This window comes from Anomaloglossus baeobatrachus, chromosome 4 (genome assembly GCF_048569485.1).
Source record: "Anomaloglossus baeobatrachus isolate aAnoBae1 chromosome 4, aAnoBae1.hap1, whole genome shotgun sequence".
In the NCBI taxonomy this organism is placed as follows: Eukaryota; Metazoa; Chordata; class Amphibia; order Anura; family Aromobatidae; genus Anomaloglossus; species Anomaloglossus baeobatrachus.
In genome coordinates this window covers 510,526,008-510,549,887 of record NC_134356.1, presented here as the reverse complement: position 1 = coordinate 510,549,887, position 23,880 = coordinate 510,526,008, and the positions used below count along the sequence as shown (strand labels likewise).

At 43.8% G+C, this 23,880-nt stretch overlaps 1 protein-coding gene across 1 annotated transcript in view; it reads right to left on the bottom strand.

Moving 5' to 3' along the window:
* Positions 1-23,880, bottom strand: part of ADAMTSL3 (ADAMTS like 3) — a 725,891-nt gene that overhangs the window by 314,859 nt on the left and 387,152 nt on the right. The window contains exon 5 of the mRNA XM_075345857.1: positions 21,128-21,173. Coding sequence (XP_075201972.1) covers positions 21,128-21,173 — 46 coding nt within the window. The remainder of the gene's footprint in view (positions 1-21,127; positions 21,174-23,880) is intronic.

Sequence of the window (23,880 nt, the reverse complement as noted above, 5' to 3'; positions counted from 1 at the left end):
AGTTGAGCCGTGAAAATAAATTTATTTTTTTTACCACAAAATTGTTACTTCAACCAGGTAGCTTTCTTTTCCACAATGGTATCAGGAAAAATTGAACCATAAAATGTATGGTGCAATTTCTCCTGAGTACACAGATACCTCATATGTGGTGGAAATCAAATGTTTGGGCGCACAGCAGGGCTCAGAATGCAAGGAGCGTGATTTGACTTTTCAAACGCAAAATTGTCTGGGATAATTAGCGTATTCCATGTTGTGTTTGGAGAGCCCCTGAGGTGCCGAAACAGTGGAACTCCCCCACATGTGACCCCATTTTGGAAACTAGACCCCCATGGCATAGAAAAAAAAATCAGGGCGCACGCACGGATGTTCTGCAAAAAGGGGGGGTGACTAGGTGGGTTGTAAAAAAGAAGTCCTGTCCAAAGTCAAGTACGACTGCAGGACGATTGCTGATCAGGTACCTAATTGTTCAAGTTTTGACTTTTTTTTTATTTGGGGTGCACAAAAAAGCAAAAACTAGAGCAACAATTACGTACCTGATCAGACAATCACGTAGCTGATCAGCACTTGGCGGCAAGCGGGTGGGGGGGAGGGGGGTGGAGAGGGAGTGGGAGATTCGATTGGGGATAGTTAGAACCACGAACAATACTTACAGGATGGATCAGAACAGCAGCAGATGGGGGGCAGCAGCATATAAAGGGAGCATCGGTGAATGTGAGATGGCGGCGCCTGGGATAGGGTGGGGGCGGATGGGAAAGGGAGCAGTGGATGCAGGAGCGGCGGAGGATGGGGGGAAGGGGGGATGGGGGGATGGGGGAAGGGGAGTGGGAGGTGAGATTGGGGATAGTTACCTTACAGGATGGATCTAGGCAGCAGGATCACAGGAGATGAAGGAGGCAGCAGATCACAGGAGATGAAGGAGGCAGCAGATCACATGAAATGAAGGAGGCAGCAGATCACAGGAGATGAAGGAGGCAGCAGATCACAGGAGATGAAGGAGGCAGCAGAGGAGGGTTAGAGGTTCGAGAGGGAGCGCAGATCACGGGGGAGACAGATGAGCAGAGCACAGATCACGGGGGTGAGAGGTGGAGGGAGAGCGGACAGCAGATCACGGAAGTTACAGGTGAGGGAGCACAGATCACGGGGGTGACAGGGGAGGGAGCACAGATCACGGGGGTGACAGGTGAGGGAGCGCACATCACTGGGGTGACAGGGGAGGGAGCGCACATCACGGGGGTGACAGGGGAGGGAGCACACATCACGGGGGTGATAGGTGAGGGAGCGCACATCACGGGGGTGACAGGTGAGGGAGCACACATCACGGGGGTGACAGGGGAGGGAGCGCACATCACGGGGGTGACAGGGGAGGGAGCGCACATCACGGGGGTGACAGGGGAGGGAGTGCACATCACGGGGTGACAGATGAGGGAGCGCACATCACGGGGGTGACAGGGGAGGGAGCACACATCACGGGGGTGACAGGGGAGGGAGCACACATCACGGGGGTGACAGGGGAGGGAGCACACATCACGGGGGTGACAGGGGAGGGGCGGGTAGCCGATCACGGGGGTGAGAGGTGGCAGGGAGCGGGCAGCACATAACAAAAGAGAGGGGGCGGGCAGCACATAAGGGAGGAGAGGGGTCGGGCAGCCGATCACGGGGGGGAGGGGCTGAGCAGCACATAACGGAGGAGAGGGGGCGCGCAGCACATAACGGAGGAGAGGGGGCGGGCAGACGATCATGAGGGGGAGGGGCCGGGCAGCACATAACGGAGGAGAGGGGACGCGCAGCACATAATGGAAAAGAGGGGGCGCGCAGCCGATCACGAGGGGGAGGGGCCGGGCAGCAGATCGAGGAGAGTGGTGGCACTGTGGCAGATGGAGGAGGGCAGCGGCGGCGAATAGGTAGGCTTTTCGCCGGTTTCATACAGTGCAATGGCAGCGCGGCAACTTCCGGGTCCCATGCTCCCGTCACATAACAGCATGGGACCGGAGCTTGTCGCCCTGCTATTGCACTGTATACACTCACTGTGTGTGCTGGCGTGCTCAGGTCCGACAAGTGAAGGTGACGGGAGCAGTCACCGGCAACAGGTCCACGGTGATTGGAGAGATCGGTCACAAGGCCGATCTCTCCAATCAGAGCTGCTAGAACTGGGGGAGGGTGATCCAGTGAGGTCACCCAGCTCCAGCCAATGGCCAGTGCTACAGCTGCACTGGTCAGGGCTGGATTTCAATGTTTCAGCCATTTTAAATGGCTGGAACATTACAGTGGCTGTGATTGGTTGAGCGGCATTTGTCAGCCAATCACAGCCTCCGTAGGTCCGGGAAGGAGGCACCACCCCTCCTGAGGTCAGGTACAGGTCCCCTCCTTCCCGAATCTGCGTTTTCCGATCGATCGGGGGCTCAGGTGCCGCGATTCCGCCATGACGGAAAGATCCGTCCTTGGTCTTTAAGGCCCAGGGCACCATGACGGGGATCTTTCCATCCATGGTCGTGAAGGGGTTAAGCATGTGGAATGCAGCTCAATGGGGTTGAGATCTGGTGATTGACTCAGTCATTTCAGAATACTCCACTTCTTTTCCTTAAACAAATCCCTGGTTGCTTTCACAGCATGCCTTGGGTTATTGTCCATCTGTACTGTGAAGCAGCATCCAATCAACCATGATGCATTTGGTTGTATTTGAACAGAATGTCAAGACCTGTACACTTCAGAATTTATCCGGCTACTTCGGTCTTCAGTCACATCATAAAAACACTAGTGACCCAGTTCTATTTGAAGTCATGCATGCCCATGATATCACACTGTCTTCATCATGTTTTATAGAAAATGTGACATGGGTGGACATACGATTAGTGCAACCTGTGTGGCTGCACAGGGACCTAAGAGGTAAAGGGACCCATTTCTACCTTCAAAAAACCAGGTGGAACTGTGCATTTTGATAAGCTCTTAGGCTGGAAAGGGCCCATATATTTTTCTTGCTCAGGGGCCCTATTCACTCGGTGTGATGGAGGGAGTCTGATGCTGTGGATGCCAATTAGACAAACATGCCAATAAATCACCACCTTGTATATAGATTGGTATTCATTAACAGCCTAGATCAGCTTGTCTAAATGATCCATTAGCCAAGGAGCAACCAGTGCCCATGCCACATTGATAAAAACCACTACCGATACTATGAAAATGTCTTCCATAACCATGAGCACGTGGCTACACTACATGACTACATGGCTACAGTGAGTGTCTGATGGTAAGAGCCACATGTCTACACTTCAGTTCATGCATGCAGCGTAGTAAACATTGCCAGGGACATGGGCAGCATTGGCACAGGAAGATAGGTAAGGCGACTCCTACTTACTGTATGATTTTATACCATTAGCAGTCACTATTTGTAAAAGATGTAATTGGAAAACTTGAATATGCATGAAAAAAGCTAAAACTAAAGAAAGCTTAGTTTAGAAAAACCTGTCAGGACCCCCGAAAAAAGCACGAAAATGGCATGAAGATGCATTGTTTAACTCAAACATATTGGTCTGGTGTTTTTGCTGAAAAAGAAAAATAACAACCAGAACTATTAGCACAAAAAAACCCATAAGCTGTAATTCATCAGGTTGCTATGGGCAACGGATACATTATTATTAATACTGTGACCTCTATTTCTAGAATGTGCACTGTTGTATAAGGGAAGAAATTGCTGTCGTGAGGCATTCAATTTCAGGTGCTCATAATCTGTCGCAGAAATACAGGTGCGTCTCAATAAATTAGAATATCATCAAAAAGTTAATTTATTTCAGTAATTCAATACAAAAGGAGAAACACATATATTACAGTTAGGTCCAGAAATATTTGGACAGTGACACAATTTTCGCAAGTTGGGCTCTGCATGCCACCACATTGGATTTGAAATGAAATCTCTACAACAGAATTCAAGTGCAGATTGTAACGTAAAATTTGAAGGTTTGAACAAAAATATCTGATAGAAATTGTAGGAATTGTACACATTTCTTTACAAACACTCCACATTTTAGGAGGTCAAAAGTAATTGGACAAATAAACCAAACCCAAACAAAATATTTTTTTTTTCAATATTTTGTTGCGAATCCTTTGGAGGCAATCACTGCCTTAAGTCTGGAACCCATGGACATCACCAAACGCTGGGTTTCCTCCTTCTTAATGCTTTGCCAGGCCTTTACAGCCGCAGCCTTCAGGTCTTGCTTGTTTGTGGGTCTTTCCGTCTTAAGTCTGGATTTGAGCAAGTGAAATGCCTGCTCAATTGGGTTAAGATCTGGTGATTGACTTGGCCATTGCAGAATGTTCCACTTTTTAGCACTTATGAACTCCTGGGTAGCTTTGGCTGTATGCTTGGGGTCATTGTCCATCTGTACTATGAAGCGCCGTCCGATCAACTTTGCGGCATTTGGCTGAATCTGGGCTGAAAGTATATCCCGGTACACTTCAGAATTCATCCGGCTACTCTTGTCTGCTGTTATGTCATCAATAAACACAAGTGACCCAGTGCCATTGAAAGCCATGCATGCCCATGCCATCATGTTGCCTCCACCATGTTTTACAGAGGATGTGGTGTGCCTTGGATCATGTGCCGTTCCCTTTCTTCTCCAAACTTTTTTCTTCCCATCATTCTGGTACAGGTTGATCTTTATCTCATCTGTCCATAGAATACTTTTCCAGAACTGAGCTGGCTTCATGAGGTGTTTTTCAGCAAATTTAACTCTGGCCTGTCTATTTTTGGAATTGATGAATGGTTTGCATCTAGATGTGAACCCTTTGTATTTACTTTCATGGAGTCTTCTCTTTACTGTTGACTTAGAGACAGATACACCTACTTCACTGAGAGTGTTCTGGACTTCAGTTGATGTTGTGAACGGGTTCTTCTTCACCAAAGAAAGTATGCGGCGATCATCCACCACTGTTGTCATCCGTGGACGCCCGGGCCTTTTTGAGTTCCCAAGCTCACCAGTCAATTCCTTTTTTCTCAGAATGTACCCGACTGTTGATTTTGCAACTCCAAGCATGTCTGCTATCTCTCTGATGGATTTTTTCTTTTTTTTCAGCCTCAGGATGTTCTGCTTCACCTGAATTGAGAGTTCCTTAGACCGCATGTTGTCTGGTCACAGCAACAACTTCCAAATGCAAAACCACACACCTGTAATCAACCCCAGACCTTTTAACTACTTCATTGATTACAGGTTAACGAGGGAGACGCCTTCAGAGTTAATTGCAGCCCTTAGAGTCCCTTGTCCAATTACTTTTGGTCCCTTGAAAAAGAGGAGGCTATGCATTACAGAGCTATGATTCCTAAACCCTTTCTCCGATTTGGATGTGAAAACTCTCATATTGCAGCTGGGAGTGTGCACTTTCAGCCCATATTATATATATAATTGTATTTCTGAACATGTTTTTGTAAACAGCTAAAATAACAAAACTTGTGTCACTGTCCAAATATTTCTGGACCTAACTGTATATAGAGTCATTACACACAGAGTGATCTATTTCAAGTGTTTATTTGTGTTAATGTTGATGATTATGGCTTACAGTCAATGAAAACCCAAAAGTCATTATCTCAGAAAATTAAAATAATTACAACAAAACACCTGCAAAGGCTTCCTAAGTGTTTAAAATGGTCCCTTAGTCTGGTTCAGTAGGTTACACAATAATGGGGAAGACTGCTGACTTGACAGATGTAAAGAAGGCAGTCATTGACACACTCTATAAGGAGGGTAAGACACAAAAGGTCATTGCTAAATAAGCTGGCTGTTCACAGTGCTGTATCCAAGCAAATTAATGGAGAGTTGAGTAGAAGGAAAAAGTATGGTATAAAAAGGTGCACAAGCAACTGGGATAACCACAGCCTTGATAGGATTGTCAAGAAAAGGTCATTAAAAAATTTGGGAGAGATTCACAAGGAGTGGAGTGTTGCTGGAGTCAGTGTTTCAAGAGCCACCACACATAGATGTATCCAGGACATGGGCTACAACTGTCACATTCCTTGTGTCAAGCCACTCATGACCAAGCCAGAAGCATCTTACCTGGGCCAAGGAGAAAAAGAACTGAACTGCTGATCAGTGGTCCAAGGTGTTGTTTTTGGATGAAAGTAAATTTTGCATTTCATTTGAAAATCAAGGTCCCAGAGTCTGGAGGAAGAGTGGAGAGGCCACAATCCAAGCTGCTAGAGGTCTAGTGTGAAGTTTCCACAATCAGTGATGGTTTAGGGAAGCAAGTCATCTGCTGGTGTAGCTCCACTGTGTTTTATCAAGACCAAAGTCAGCGCAACCGTCTACAAGGAAATTTTAGAGCACTTCATGCTTCCCTCTGCCGACAAGCTTTTGGGGATGGAAATTTCATTTTCCAGCAGGACTTGACACCTGTCCACACTGCCAAAAGTACCAATACCTGGTTTAATAACCACAGTATCACTGTGCTTGATTGGCCAGCAAACTCGCCTGACCTAAACCCCATAGAAAATCTATGGGGTATTGTCAAGAGGAAGATGAGAGACAAAAGGCCCAACAATGCAGATGATCTGAAGGCTGCTATCAAAGCAACCTGGGCTTCCATAACACCTCAGCAGTGCCACAGGCTGATCGCCTCCATGCCACGCCGCATTGATGCAGTAATTCATGCAAAAGGAGCCCTGACCAAGTATTGAGTGCATTTACTGTACAGACTTTTCAGTAGGCGCCAACATTTCTGAGTTTAAGATTGTTTTTCAGTTGGTGTTATATTATATTGTAATTTAGAGATAATGACTTTTGGGTTTTCATTAGCTATAAGCTACAGTTGAGCGAGTACCTAACCTATTCGTACTCACTATACTGTCTAATACTTGCGTATTCATTCTGAATAGCGTGTGCAATGCAAGTCAATGGGGAAAAACTCACAAAGTAACGAGTAACCCGAATGCTGTACTATTCGTGCGCATAGCAAATAGTGCAGCAATTTTATTAGATTACAATAAGCTAACATTGAGGCTGGTTTTACATCAACAAAATATGGATATATTTTTCTACGATGTTTAATGCGGTCAGACTGCCTTAAAGGGAATCTGTCAGCAGGTTTTTACTTTTTACTTTGTAATCTGAAGACAGCAAGTTCCAAGGGTTAAAACATAGAATTCAGGCATGCCTGTCTTGTCAAGGTCCAATCTGCTATTTATTTCCTATGTTTGTTTAAGCAGCAGGACTTATCGTTGCTCAGACTACAATGTCATGTGCATGGCAGTCCAACACGCCCCCTTCTCTGATTGGCACCTACTGTCGATGGAAAATCTCTATAGAGAGCCTGGTGTGAGTGGGAACAGCTCTCTCAGCCCTGTTACATGACAAAATCTAAAAATTCTGATTGTATCCAAATGGCTGCAGCCAGTAATCTAATGATCTTTGCCTACATCATGTGCTCTCAAATAAGGTAGCAAAAACCTGCTGACAGATTCCCTTTAAATGTGAAAATTGTATCTGTAGGATGCTTGTGTGCAGGGGCAGACATATGTCTTTGTTGCATCCTGTGCAACAGCCAAGAGGTATGAGGGTCACTACCTGGGGTGTAACAACTACGGTCACAGGGGTAGTGACTGCGACCAGGCCCGGGCGTGCAGGGAGCATGCCGGCCCCAGCACCTGTTTCAGCTGGATGTGCATCCAGCTGAAATACATCACAGCACAGGGTCCACAGCACAGGGTCCTGTTGGGTCCCTGCACTGAGATGTGCGTCGCGCTGGCGATTCATAGTTACCAGTATGGGGCTATATACCAGGATGGGGACATGATGTGGCGCTATATACCAGGATGATGACATATCAGGATGGGCCTACATACCAGGATGTGGCCAGGATGGGGACATATACTAGGATGGGGCTATATACCAGTTTGCGACATGATTAGGCCATACAAACCAAGATGGGGACATCCTGAAGCTATATATACCAGGATGGGGATATGATGGGGCCATATATACCATGATGTGGCCATATATACCAGGATTGGGACATATACCAGGATGGGGCAATATATACCAGGATGGGGACATGATGGAGTAATATATACCATGATGGGACCATGCTGGGGACATACACCAGAATGGGGCCATGATGGGGGCATATATACAAGGATGGGCCATGATGGGGACATATATACCAGGCTGGAGCCATGATGGGGACATATACCAGCATATAGTCATGATGAGGTCATACACCAGGATGGAGGACATATTTACCAGGAAGTGACCCTGGATGGGGGAAGATTAGTGCAGCATGAAGGGGGGGGGCATTACTACACAATTAAGGGGATGGGGGGCAACTCATATGTCTTTTACAGGATTTCAAATGCTACAATGGCCCAAATGGGGGTGCACAGATCAAACTTTGCACCTGGGCCCATTGGACTCTAGTTACGCCACTGGTCACTACCACCTCCGAAGCAAGTGCAACGCTTCATTACCATGAGCTATTGGACTGCAAAAGGTCCAAATGTTGTTCTTGTACAGGGGTCACTTCTATCTGAGTCCGCTCTTGCTTGTGTAGAACTAACCTAATTCTCCATGAGAGCTTTATAGACAAAATAAAATATGAACAAAAAGTCCTTTTTTACACTGACCTATGACAGATCAGCTTTAATTGATGTATTTTTCTATATATTTTTACATTGGAATATTTTCCTTCTTTCTGATATGAACCGTATCCTCAATCTGTCCATACTTAGAAGTAATGTATGAGTCATGTCTATGTCACTACTATACCCACATACTATTTCCCCTCATTTCATAATACACAAGGAAATTGCAATTATTATATGATGCAATCTTCATGTTATCCAGTGTTTTAATATAGGTGAAATATTACATTACTGTCCTCCTCTTTCATAAAATAAAACATTCTGGAAGGGAGCCTAGCATTAAATATGACTGTGTAAGTTGCCTAAATAATTCGTCATTAAGTGATTCTGAAGTCTAGTAAGAAAGTGAACAATGCACATTATAGCTTGGGAACAGATGAATGAAGAGACATAAAGAGAAAAAAAAAATAAAGAAAGTTATGGAAGTGGAACAAATCAGGACACCCTTTTGACTATAACCACGGTTAAAAGCATCTGTGCACTAAATTGTGAGTAATTCATTAGAATGAAAACCTAAGACCATATATAATCTTTTTTTGCAAAAAAAAAGGACAATTTTGTCATCAATGTGAAGAATCGTATTTTCATCCTTTTTTGCTCCATGAGTTTCCAATTTTATTATAAGCATAACATCCGTTTTTGTTGCATTCCGAAAAAAATAAGGTTTCCAATCTTCTCCTACGCAAGACAGAATAAACCGGGGCATCACGAGGAAGCAACATGGATGGCATCTGTGTGCTGTCCAATTTTTTTCAATTACTCATTGATATGTCCATGCAATATTAATCCGTAAATCGGATTAAAATCAGACATGACCCAGTTTATTTTTTGTCAACAATCAAGGGTGAGGATGAATAGAGTATGTACCAGGCAGGATATAGTATGTTCCAGGAGGGGCCTAGGCGAGGAACATATATACCAGATGGGGAGCTGTATATACCAAGAGGTGAACAGTATATACTAGGAGGTGGACAGCGTATAGCAAGAGGGGGATAGCGTATACCAGAATGGGTGACATATATACCAGGATGGGGAACATATATACCAGGATGGTAAATATATCCAGTGTAGAAAATAAGTATTTGATCCCTTGCTGATTTTGTACGTTTGCTCACTGACAAAGGCATGAACAGTCTATAATTTTAAGTGTATGTTAATTTTAACAGTGAGAGATAGAATATCTAATATATAAAGCTGAATGTGTGTATGTATGTGTGTGTGTGTGTGTGTGTGTGTGTGTGTGTGTGTGTATGTCCGAGATTGGCATCTGCACCGTCGCAGCTACAGCCACAAAATTTTGCACACTCACACGTCTGGACCCCGAGACCATCATAGGCTATGTTTTGAGGGGAAATTTAAACCCGCGCTTTATAGTTATTCACCAAAAAACCTGCCTCCATTGAAGCAAATAGAGCTGGGAGCCACAGTGCAGCCAGACCTTCAGAAGAATGCGCAGCCACGCCCTTATATGGAATGTTGGCGTATCACAATGCAGCCAGGGAAAGAGACAGACACAGACAGGGAAAGAGGCAGACACAGACAGGGAAAGAGGCAGACACAGACTGGGTAAGAAACACACATAGACAGGGTAAAAGACAGACACAAAGAGACAGACACAGACAAAGAAACAGACTGACAGGGAGAGAGACAGACAGGGAAAGAGAGGCAAAATTTTAACCCCGCGCGTTCCAATTTACCAATCAATTTTGCCCCTATCTACATAATGGGGAAAAATTGAAACGAAAAGTGTATCCGCACCGTCGCATTTACAATCACGAAATTTTGCACAGACACCTCATGTGACCCAGGGAATGTCGTAGACTATGTTTTGACAGGAAAATTTAACCCTGCGCTCTACAGTTACTCTCCAAAAAACATGCCTCCATTAAAGTAAATGGAGCCTGGAACTACAGGTTATTAGTAGGAGCTGTGAGTGGTTGCTATAGGAACAAAAGACATTGTTAGTATAAGAAGCTTATATGTGAGGTAATAAGATGTCGGTGGGGAGACGGGGAAAGAGACTGAAGAGGAAAGAGACAGACGGGGAAAGAGAGAGACGGGGAATGAGACAGACAGGGACAGATACAGGCAGACAGGGAAGGAGGAGACAGCCAGATAGACAGACAAAGATAGATGTGGAAAGACACAGACCTTGATAGAGACACACGGGGAAAGAGACAGAGAAATAGAGACAGACAAGGAAAGAGACAGACAGAAACAGGCAGACAGGGAAAGAGACAGACAAAGAGACGGGGAGACAGATGGGAAAAGAGACAGACCTGGGAAAGAGACAGACCTAGAAAGAGACAGATGGAGAAAGAAACAGAGATAGAGACAGAAAAAAAGAGACAGACAGAGACAGGCAGATGGGGAAAGAGACAGACGGGGAAAGAGACAGACGGGGAAAGAGCATTTCTATCTATTTGTTTTGTGGTTTTTGTGTGCAGAATAAATTTTTGTTAATACATTCTATTTTGTTAACAACAGTTATTAACCCGGGTGAAGCCGGGTAGTACAGCTAGTAGAAAATAAAATCCAGAAAATCACATTGTATAAATTATATAAATGTATTTGCATTTTGCAGAGAAAAATAAGTATTTTATCCTTACAAACCATTAAGAGTTCTGTCTCCTTCAGACCAGTTAGACATTCTTAATCAACTCATCATCTGCATTAAAGACAGCTGTCTTAAATTGTGACCTGTGTAAAAGACTCATGTCCACACACTCAATCAGTCAGATGCTAACTTCTACAACATGGGTAAGACCAAAGAGCTTTCTAAGGATGTCAGGAACTAGATCATACACCTGCACAAGGCTGGAATGGGATTCAAAACCATAAGCAAGACGCTGAGTGAGAAGGAGACATCGATCTGGGGCTCCATGCAAAATATCACCTCGTGGGGTATCCAAGATCATGAGGAAGATGAGAGATTAGCCTAAAATGACACGGAATAATGATTTCAAAGCAGCTGGGACCACAGTCACCAAGAAAACCATTGGTAATACATTACCTCATAATGGATTTAAATCCTGCAGTGCCCGTAAAGTCCCACTGCTCAAGAAGGCACATGTGCAGACCCATCTGAAGTTTGCCAATGAACACCTGCATGATTCTGAGAGTCATTGGGAGAAGGTGCAGGGTCAGATGAGACAAAAATTGAGCTCTTTGGTCTTAACTCAGCTTGCCGTGTTTGGAGGAAGAGAAATGCTTTCTATGACCAAAAGAACACCATCCCCACTGTCAAGCATGGAGGTGAAAACATTATCTTTTGGGGGTGTTTCTCTGCTAAGGGCACACGGCTACTTTACCGCATTAATGGGACAATGAATGGAGCCATATACCGTAAAATCCTGAGTGACAACTTCCTTCCCTCTGCCAGGACATTAAAAATGGGTCAAGGCTGTGTCTTCCAGCATGGCAATGATCCAAAACATACAGCCAAGGCAACAGAGGAGTGGCTCAAAAAGAAGCACATTAAGGTCATGGAAGTTCCGAGTTGCCAAGCGACAGCCTCAAAATCTTAATGATTTAGAGATGATCTGCAAAGAGGAGTGGACCAAATTCCTCTTGACATGTGCGCCAACCTCATCATCAACTACAAAAAATGTCTCACTGCTGTGCTTGCCAACAAGGGATTTTGCCACCAAGTATTAAGTCTTGTTTGCCAGAGGGATCAAATACTTATTTCTCTCTGCAAAATACAAATAAATTTATATAATTTATATAATGTGATTCTCTGGATTATATTTTGGATATTCTATCTCTCACTGTTAAAATGAACCTACGCTTAAAATTATAGACTGTTCATAACTTTGTCAGTGGGCAAACTTACAAAATCAGCAGGGGATCAAATACTTATTTCCCCCACTGTATATCAGGATGGGGGACAAATATACCAGGATGGGAAACATATATACCAGGAAGGAGCCTATAATGGGGTACATTAGAACATAATGAAGGACATTACATAATAAGGGGTGGGCAACTCGAATGTCTTGATAGGATTTAGAATGCTAAATGTATACATAAATGTACATACATCTGACTAACATGCGGGGATGGATGGGGGCCCAGGTCCAAATTTTGCACCGGGGCCCATCGGATTCTAGTTATGCCACTGGCCATTACTATGCTCTGTAGGCTTCCAACTTCACATTGAGGTTGACAGACGGTTTCTAATGTCGGTTTCTGTGTAAACTCCATCTGTAAGAACGTATTCTCCTCCAGAGCATAGGCTGGAGCTCTAGAGTCTGTACAGCAGTGTTCACAGGTAGTATGGCTCTGAACCAGGGAGCCAATTGGCCCCCATGCCCTGTCATACAGGCTCCAGGCACATTGCTGTTTGTATGAAACTTTAGAGTAATGTTTCCAAACTCTACGTAAAGGTATGTGTCATGGTAAATGTCTTTGCATTGAATGGATGGTTTCTACAGTTCTAATAATAAACAATTGCATAATTATTGTATATATTACACATCAGAGAAATATGTATGCACTATAGATCTTGCTGAGCTCCATCGGTGTAGTATTGCTTCTGGCTGCTTACTATGAAACACTTGACAGGAGGAAAAAACACATGAAACCAATTTCACTGTAAAATAATTCTTGTTTTCTGATTAGAAAAACACATATTTTATGTGGGACCATGCTCCATCGCTCCAGTATCTTAATGCTGTATGCAGGAGCATGTCTGGTGAAATCTTGGATGCATTTGTGAATGGGGGGTTGTTTTAAGTATACTTTCATCAGACAGCACATACCAAAGAATAAAGGCACAAGCCGCCTATGCGGTTTATTATAAAACTAATATGTTGTCATAGACTTCATAACTAAACGGGATTGTCAGGTCAGCTGGGTAAGATCAGAAAAGTTTACAACACATACACTCAAGGCTGGTGGTGCGTCGTCGTAAACCTTAATCTTTACCATTGTCTTCCCCATCTAACATGTCATGACTGTCCTTTTATGTAAGAAAGGTACCTGTGAGGCCCCTTTGGTACTGGGGACAAATGAAGATGGCATCCTTTATCCTTTACAGACTTTAATGCCATTCAAAAAATCATTGTGCCATAATATTTCTACAGTTAGGTCCAGAAATATTTGGACAGTGACACAATTTTCGCGAGTTGGGCTCTGCATGCCACCGCATTGGATTTGAAATGAAACCTCTACAACAGAATTCAAGTGCAGATTGTAACGTTTAATTTGAAGGTTTGAACAAAAATATCTGATAGAAATTGTAGGAATTGTACACATTTCTTTACAAACACTCCACATTTTAGGAGGTCAAAAGTAATTGGACAAATAAACCAAACCCATATTTTTATTTTCAATATTTTGTTGCGAATCCTTTGGAGGCAATCACTGCCTTAAGTCTGGAACCCATGGACATCACCAAACGCTGGGTTTCCTCCTTCTTAATGCTTTGCCAGGCCTTTACAGCCGCAGCCTTCAGGTCTTGCTTGTTTGTCGGTCTTTCCATCTTAAGTCTGGATTTGAGCAAGTGAAATGCATGCTCAATTGGGTTAAGATCTGGTGATTGACTTGGCCATTGCAGAATGTTCCACTTTTTTGCACTCATGAACTCCTGGGTAGCTTTGGCTGCATGCTTGGGGTCATTGTCCATCTGTACTATGAAGCGCCGTCCGATCAACTTTGCGGCATTTGGCTGAATCTGGGCTGAAAGTATATCCCGGTACACTTCAGAATTCATCCGGCTACTCTTGTCTGCTGTTATGTCATCAATAAACACAAGTGACCCAGTGCTATTGAAAGCCATGCATGCCCATGCCATCACGTTGCCTCCACCATGTTTTACAGAGGATGTGGTGTGCCTTGGATCATGTGCCGTTCCCTTTCTTCTCCAAACTTTTTTCTTCCCATCATTCTGGTACAGGTTGATCTTTGTCTCATCTGTCCATAGAATACTTTTCCAGAACTGAGCTGGCTTCATGAGGTGTTTTTCAGCAAATTTAACTCTGGCCTGTCTATTTTTGGAATTGATGAATGGTTTGCATCTAGATGTGAACCCTTTGTATTTACTTTCATGGAGTCTTCTCTTTACTGTTGACTTAGAGACAGATACACCTACTTCACTTAGAGTATTCTGGACTTCAGTTGATGTTGTGAACGGGTTCTTCTTCACCAAAGAAAGTATGCGGCGATCATCCACCACTGTTGTCATCTGTGGACGCCCAGGCCTTTTTGAGTTCCCAAGCTCACCAGTCAATTCCTTTTTTCTCAGAATGTACCCGACTGTTGATTTTGCTACTCCAAGCATGTCTGCTATCTCTCTAATGGATTTTTTCTTTTTTTTCAGCCTCAGGATGTTCTGCTTCACCTCAATTGAGAGTTCCTTAGACCGCATGTTGTCTGGTCACAGCAACAGCTTCCAAATGCAAAACCACACACCTGTAATCAACCCCAGACCTTTTAACTACTTCATTGATTACAGGTTAACGAGGGAGACGCCTTCAGAGTTAATTGCAGCCCTTAGAGTCCCTTGTCCAATTACTTTTGGTCCCTTTAAAAAGAGGAGGCTATGCATTACAGAGCTATGATTCCTAAACCCTTTCTCCGATTTGGATGTGAAAACTCTCATATTGCAGCTGGGAGTGTGCACTTTCAGCCCATATTATATATATAATTGTATTTCTGAACATGTTTTTGTAAACAGCTAAAATAACAAAACTTGTGTCACTGTCCAAATATTTCTGGACCTAACTGTACATGCCCTTATGTAACCACTAAAGTAGATGAAGAATCTAAAACAAAAATCAAAAGTGACCCACTCTTGTGGCATATCACCAAACACCAGTCTGACACACGATGGCAGGTGCATGTTTTAGTGATGATTTAATGTAAAATCTGTCTGAGGCTGTTAGCATTAAAAAGTTACCTCAGACAGTCTTGGCACTAGCCATTTTGGAGACCTGGCCTTTACCCTTTAATCCCTATTCAGGTATATGGACTTACAGCAGGGCACTCTGGATTGCATCCATGAAGTTGCTGCTCGATGGAGGAGGGAACCGAGGCAAGGATAGTCAAATGACAGCGTGGGTGGCATGCCAGAGCGTACATATGGTCAGCCTACAGTGTAAGACAATGGTAACAATTGGAATGGTATAGAATGAAGGCCCTGGCAATAGGGAGAGGGGACACCTCCTGCAACTCACCTGAGTCTGTACCCTATGCTCCCAAATGTCCCTATACGGGTCTTTCCCCCAATCACTGTCATGTGCCTAGGCCATCACCTGACCTGAATTCACGCTGGCTTAGGACAAGGCCGGCAAAAACAGTAGTCTCATCACTACAATAATACACCACAAGGTAAGGGAGACAGACAGAGGGAAAATAGACACGAAAAGGAAAACACTCCAAGCTTTTTGCTCTATAGAGAGCGATGTAGCAGAGCTGACTTAGCTCTCTGTGTTTCTCACTGTGTATAGATGCTGTCTGTACAGAGTGATGAAGCTGACAATGCTCTACCTGTGGATTACATCATACTAAGGATTGTTTTTAAAATAAAGATGGAGTCTCTAATTTTTGTTTTTGTTTTATTTCTGATAAAAAAAAAATTCTCTGTGTTGTATTTTTTACTGTTTCCTAGAAATTCATGGTGGCCATGTCTAATTTGGTGTGACACTATGAATTTCGGGCTTAGTACCATCTGAGAATACAAAACTGATTTTAACCCCTTTAGTACCCAGCGAACCACCGCCATCAGGGCCGCTGGACGAGCCGGGTAAAGTGCCTGGAGATGGCGATAAAGAAACAATGTGCCATTTCCAGTGGTGGCTGTGGGCTGCCAAGAATCCCAGTCAACAGCTGCCTGGCTTTACCTGACTAGCAATCAAAATACAGTGGGAGCCCACGCATTTTTTTTTTCAATTCTTTTTTTACATAAAAAAAAATTAATGGGCTTCCCTGTATTTTGATTGCCAGCCAAGGTAACGCCAGGCAGATAATTGTGTGGCAGCCCATAGCCATCCGCTTTATCTGCGCTGAGAATCAAAAATACCATGGAGAACTACGCCATTTTTTTAATGATTTATTTATTTTTACAGTACTGTGATGTCAGGCAATCAAAATACAGGGAAGCCCATTTTATTTTTTAGTTATTTAAATAAATAATTAAAAAAAAGCGTGGCCTCCCGCTGCATTTTTTGTATTGCTACCTAAGGGTAGTCCAAGCAGCTACTGGCTGCTAACCCCCACTGCTTGGTGTTACCTTCACTGGCAATGGAAAATTCAGGGAAGCCTTTTTTTTTTTTTTTTGCCAAAAAAAAAAATGACATGGGTGTCGCCATATTTTTGTTTGCTAGCCAGGTACAGCAGGCAGGTACAGGCTGCCCCCAACCCCCAGCTGCCTATATGTACCCGGCTGGGAACCAAAAATATAGGGAAGCCCTTTTTTTTAATTAATTCATGAATTTCATGAAATAATTAAAAAAAAAAACGACGTGGGGTTCACCCAATTTTTGTGTCCAGCCAGGTACAACTATGCTGCTGGGGATTGGAATCCGTAGTGCAGGCTGGCCCAAGCTATCTGGGCCCCACCCGCTGGGAATTGCAATCCGCAGCAGCTCCAGAAAATGGCGCTTTCATAGAGACGCCATTTTCTGGCGCTGAATCCAACTCTTCCAGCTGCCCTGGTGACGGGTGGCATGCTGGGTATTAAGGGGTTAATACTAGCTTTGTTTTACTAGCTAGTATTAAGCCAGGGATTCTTAATGTCAGGCAAGTTTGACCAGGCCATTAAGAATCTCCAATAAAGGGTTAAAAAAAAGACACCACACAGAGAAAAAATACTTTATTAGAAATAAATATACAGACACACTCAGGGACTCCCTGTTTATTACTTCCTCTCACCCCTCCACGATCCTGGTCTTTTTTCTACTTCAACCCATGCAGCTCTGCTATATCAGACAGCACAGGGAAGGAAGAATGCTGCTGCTCCCCTGTGCTGTGTAATCAGTCAATGAGTGAGCAGAGGCTGCGGGTTGGTAAGCAGTGACGTCACCGCTGCCACCATTGCCATAGTAACCTGACGGCCGGGTTACTATAGCAACGGTGATCTCCGATCAACTGATTCCTGGTGCTGCGATTCACTAGCTGTGGCAGCCAATCCCTGCATATGGATTGACTCTGTAAAGAGCGCCGACATGCAGGGATGGGGAGCCGACCATGTGCCCGAGCACCTCGCTGGTATACGGCACTCGCCGAATATACCGAGTACTGAGATGCTTGGGCGAGTACCGCGTACCAGCGAGGTGCACTGGCAGGACCTAGCATGACGTCATAGCCATGTGACCAGTCTGTAACCAACGAGGTAATACAACTGGTTACATGGATATGACGTCATAGAAGGTCCGATCATCAGTGCTGGTTACCGGGAGGGCACAGCGATGATCGGAAGGAGAAGCGGCGGGAGACAGAGGCTGCAGGATGTGTCACGTGACCTTTAAGTATAATGACAATGTTTATTATTATTAACTGTATTCTTTATTTGAAAGCCCCCCACCCCATCACATAACTGTAAAGTCTACGTTCGGTGTTCGGACGCAAGTTCACGTTATATCAGAACCCGAACGAGAACTTTACAAAACGTTTGGGCAAGTCTCCCGAACACCGAACATCAGGGGTTCACCCATCACTAGATATGAGATTTTGATGCTTTTATGTAAAATACAGTCAGGGTCTTTTCCACTCATCATTACTATCGAGGCACTACTACCCTTTTTCCTTATTTTAACTATCATTTATTCGTTTCGCTCCAACCTTTACACTAAAGTTTCCAATTTTGTTTCCAATGATAAAGTTTGAAAAACAGTAAATCTGCATCGAAAATGACATAACAGAACTAACAATAAGGGTACACTCACACGTTGCATTTTTGCTGCTTTTTTTTCTGCAGATAAAACTTGCTCACTTGGCATTTTGCTGCTTTTTGGTTGCGTTTTTTGGCTGCATTTTTTGTGTCATTTATCTACAGTACATGTTTAAGTAAAGTTAGTTTCATTCACTGCAAAAACAGCAAATATGCAGAAAAGTGCAGCTTTTGAATTTTTTTCACTTTCTCATTGCTTTTAATGGTAAAAACTAAAAACGCTGCAAAAGCACATATTGAATTGACATGCCGCTTCTTTAAAAAAACGCAGCAGTTTTCCATTTCAGTCAGGATAAAAAAGCAAGTGTGAGATTTCTGGAATCTCATAGGTTTTCTGGTACTGTAAATGCAGCTTTCAATTTACATAAAACTTATGAAAAAACCACTGCACAAAATACAGCAAAAATATGTGGTTTTGGCGCTGTGGGTTTTCACTGGATCAAAATTGCAGCATTTTCCACTACAAACAAAGTAGATGGGATTAATAGAAATCCCATACCCACTGCTCTTCTCTTTTACGCTGCGTGAACTGACCTGCGGTGGCACGACAAGTGCTTTTCTTTTATGCCTAGTCGGCATAAGAAAAAGAACGTTGCATGTTGGAAAACGGCTCAGATTGCAGCTGAATGACATTCAAGTGCAGTCTGATATATGGAGAAGATAGAGAAATTACGTTCTTCATCTGCTCCATAACTTTGATCCGCTTCTCGCATACAAGAGTATCAGATCACAGTGAATGACACTCGGCTCATACTCTCACATGAGAGAATCATTGGATGCTTGACTCAGGAAAGTTTGACTGCTGACCTTACCGTGCCGTACCGACCCCAAACCTCAAAAAAAAACCTTTCCCAACTTCTTAACCTAAAATAAGACACAAAGACTGTGTGACATTAGATGTAAAAGGCCACAGCAGCCCCGTTTATTAACAATAAACAATCAATAACATTTCATCCATAAACATAGTAATAACTGCATAATAACATCACCACCAGAAAAAGAGTGAAAAGTCCTACTGTACATGATTGTAACACCAGCTCCACCTCGTGCCCTCAGCCTTACCACACCGGCTCGAGGACAACCAGCTGAGTGTTGCCCAACCAATGTCCTGCAGGGACTTAGCCCAGCAGGGATCCACATTGACATATCCCACTGTGACCCAGCTCTGCAGTGACCTACCTTAACCAACCATACCATTGCACCACCCGGGGTAACCCGTTCCTGCACAGGGGTCCTCCTCTCACTTTGTGCAATCCACCGACTTCAAATACCCCCCTCCTTTCGCCGACTGCTGCTACAAAGTCAAATCCTCTTTGGCTCTCCATGTCGATCTCCAGACGTCCCGAAAAAATAGGGCTGGTGGGTGGAACGATTCCAGACATCTGCCAGGTACCTAATGACCACCCTACCCCACAGCCCTTCCCTATATACTTCCCTACAACTGACCTCCCCCCAATCACATGGCTCTACAATTCCTATAACCCCACCTTCCAATTTCCCGCACAAAATGCACTACACCCTAACCCCTTGCTATCCCTCCGGCCTACCATCCCTCCTTAGTCATGTTGCCCTCCCTTGAGCCTTTTCGAGGCAGGCAGAGTGAGTGAGCCCTAAAGATCAGAGACAAGATAGCCAGCTCTTCTCAGTACCGTTCTAGATGATTGACAGGTCTCTGGTAATGGGATAGACCTGTCAGTCAAGGAAAAGAATCCTCAAAGAATATTTTCTATGAAGCACCAGAACCTTTCAGAGAGAAATTTAAATCACCACAATCGGAGAGCCAGGCTCTGATTCACGCTGCCCGTGTTTGGTTCCCTTTAAATAATAGCAGAAAATAAAAAAAAATCAATAATAAATAAGATCCTCCTGAAATAATTTCTTCATCATAAAGTTAATTTCTAATCATTTTATTTATCGTGATGGTATATTTTCCAAAATCTAATGGGATTATTCCAGGGCTATGGATTATTTATTTTGACTGTTGTATTTACTTTGTCCAGTTATTACTGTTATATATTTTTTCATCTGTTGTAATTGTAACTTTTATCTTAAATACTTTTACATTTTATTCAATTTGCCTGTGACGTCCCGATGTTTGCGAGGAAATACTGGCTTCCATATCTCTTATTTTGCACCTGCTCCCTACTGAACAGATGGCTTTTCATGCAGTTTCTGACCACAGGAGGCCAGTGTTGCTTTATAGGAAGGGAACTGAAGTCTCGCCTTCTTCTCATACAGTTAGAAGAAACCATTTATAATATAAGCTTTCATAGAAAGTCTTCATGGAAAGCCTATCTCGTTAATAAACCAGTGTCTTCTTTGCAGGCAATAAATGTCTAAATATTGGCTACTTTCAGATAAAAAAAATGTTGTTTCCTAAATCCTCTCTAAAGTGTAACTTCCTCCTGAAACACACATTGTGAATCACTGCTTGGCAGGAAAACTCCGCTGAGAAGAGACATATCGGGAAGTGTGAGCACAAAGCCCTGGGTTGTCGATTAATTTAAGTAAAGGAAGAAGTATAGGAAAACAGAGACAGGGACTTGCACCAAGTTTAGAGCTCGGAGCCTGGAGACAATGAAAGAAAGGAAATTAATAATGGCTTTCAGACTCACGTTATTGCTGCATGTTCTGTAACGAATGTTCCGGCCTTCACAGCTCCTGAAATGCAAGGTTGGGAAGTCAAACATCATGACAACACAACACACTATATGCCATAAAATAACTGATTTCTCAATAAAAAGAATGCAATTTAACTTAAAAAGATCTCATAAACTGAATAGTTAAAGGGAATCTTTTACCAGGTTTTTGCCACCTAAACTGAGAGTATAGCGGGCTTTACACACTACAACATCGCTCAAGTGATCTCGTTGGGGTTACGGAATTTGTGACGCACATCCGGTCGCTTTAGCGATGCCGTTGCGTGTGACACCTATGAGCGATTTTGCATCATCACAAAACGTGCAATATCGCTCATCGGTGACATGGGGGTCCATTCTCAAATATCGTTACTGCAGCAGTAATGAAGTTGTTCCTCGTTCCTGCGGCAGCACACATCGCTATGTGTGACACCGCAGGAACGAGGAAGCTCTCCTTACCTGCCTCCCGGCCACAATGCGGAGGGAAGGAGGTGGGCGAGATGCTCATCCCGCTCATCTCCGCCCCTCCGCTTCTATTGGGCGGCGGTTCAGTGACGCTGCTGTGACGTCGCTGTGACGCTGAACGAACCGCCTCCTTAGAAAGGAGGCAGTTCGCCGGTCACAGCGACGTCGCAGGGCAGGTAAGTAGTGTGACGGGTCCGGGCGATGTTGTGCGACACGGGCAGCGATTTGCCCATGTCGCACAACCGATGGGGGCGGGTACGCACGCTGGCGATATCGGTCACGATATCGCAGCGTGTAAAGCGGCCTTAAGTGACACATTGCTGGAATCAAGGAAATTCGTTGGGTTTTTCAATTTAGGAAAGCATGACGCTACCCCGACAGTCCGGACTCAATCCCTCTTCTGGGGACGCGGTTGCAACCAGTCCTCTAATGAGCAGGACCCCGCGTGTCCGGTGTCAAGGATTGACCCCTAGGATCTTCTCAATTTGATATTTTGGGTTTGTTGTCCTACTGGGGACTGCACTCCTTCTACATCCTGCCCTATTTATACTCTGGCCCCCTCCTGTTACTTATCCCCTTACTTCCTAGAGGTGTCAGGAAAGCAGTACTGGTTCTCTTTGCCACCTAGTGGCTATTTACCAAGTTGCACAATACAGACCAATACATTTAATAAACCTGCATGCCGGCCACTTCTGCAGGGGTGGCGTAGACTTGACCCCCCCCTTACACTATGATTTGCAGTGTATATCAGAACGTGTACATCCAATCAAGTCTATGGGTGTGCGCAATGACATCCGAGTGCAGTCCAATGTATTCCAGACAGACAATGGAGAAGATGGAGTTATTAAGCTCTCCTATTTCTGTTCACCTGTGCTTCAATTCCTACATGCGAGAGAATTGGAACACAGTAAATGACACTCGGCTCACAATTACATGGATTGAGCTGAGAGTCATGTGCATATAGTATCCCATTATCTCGCATGAGAGAATCACCGTGACCCTGGCATAAAAGAAACAAGTGTGTGTCCCACACTTGTATTAATATACCGTGCGGAAGTTTAGATACAATAGGTAAAGCATCCCCTTCTCATTGAAGTCAATGGCTACAAAGTCTGCATCCACAAGTTACTGTCAGAGTTTGATTTTGATAAACTCTATCTTATGTGATAATTGGCATAGGACCCTCAAGTGTTTCCCATTGACAGGGTGGATTTTTTGTGATTATAATATTTACAGCCTAAGAGCACTATATACATATGAAGTGTAAGAAAACGGAATAAACAACATTTATCCTCTATCCAAGGGAGAATTGATAAATGTATGATCGCTGCAAGCTTGTTTGCTGAGACTTACAATGATTACAAGAACAGAGAGACAAAAATCCCTACCACCATTCAATGTCAGTTAGTGTACCATTCACACACTTGTAGTACTGCTTCTTTCATACAGAGCATTTTGGACCTTCAATCTTGGGATCGGTGGAGGTCTTAACAGTTGGACCTCAATGATCAACATTTATCATTTAAACTGTGGGTACATGATAAGGATTTTGTATTTTAAGACTTTACCGTTCCATGATGTTCTATTACATCGTAGACCAAGTAAGTGGAACTGGCTCAGGAACTGAGTATGCTTCACACAGGGCAGGTACCAGTAGTGTCTAACAAGAGCTAGTAGAGCTAGATTCAATCACTGGTGTTAAAGGAAACTTGTTACGTGAAAACATGCTATTAACCTGCAAATATGGGGTTAATTTGCTTTAAAGGAGGTTAATAGCATTCTGAATCTGCATGGCACCTGCACATCGAACCCTGATGCTGGGAGGAAATTAATTTTAATCCTCCTGGCAGTGATTTGGTTTAGTCACGGGGCTGAGGTTCCGTCACTGCTGTGTATGGAGATCGATGGCTGAAACCACCCAATGCACTTACTGACAGCCACTCAGCATTAGACCCAGCTGTCAGTCAGTGTGGGGGTTGGATACAGCTGCTGCTCTCCATACTCAGCACAGTGACTGAACCCTGCCCCTGTGACTGAAACTGAAAAGCTACCGGGAGGATTAAAGTTAATTCACTCCCAGCATCAGGGTTTAATGTGCAGGACCTAGGCAGGTTCAGAATGTTATTGAAAAAAAACAATGCTGCAGCAGATACAGCAGGGTGAATATATGTTTTAGAACCAAAAAAGAAAAACCCTAATAAAATATAATTTTCAATCTCTTTAATTAAAAGGATTGGCTTAGTAGAATACACCAAGTGAAAAAA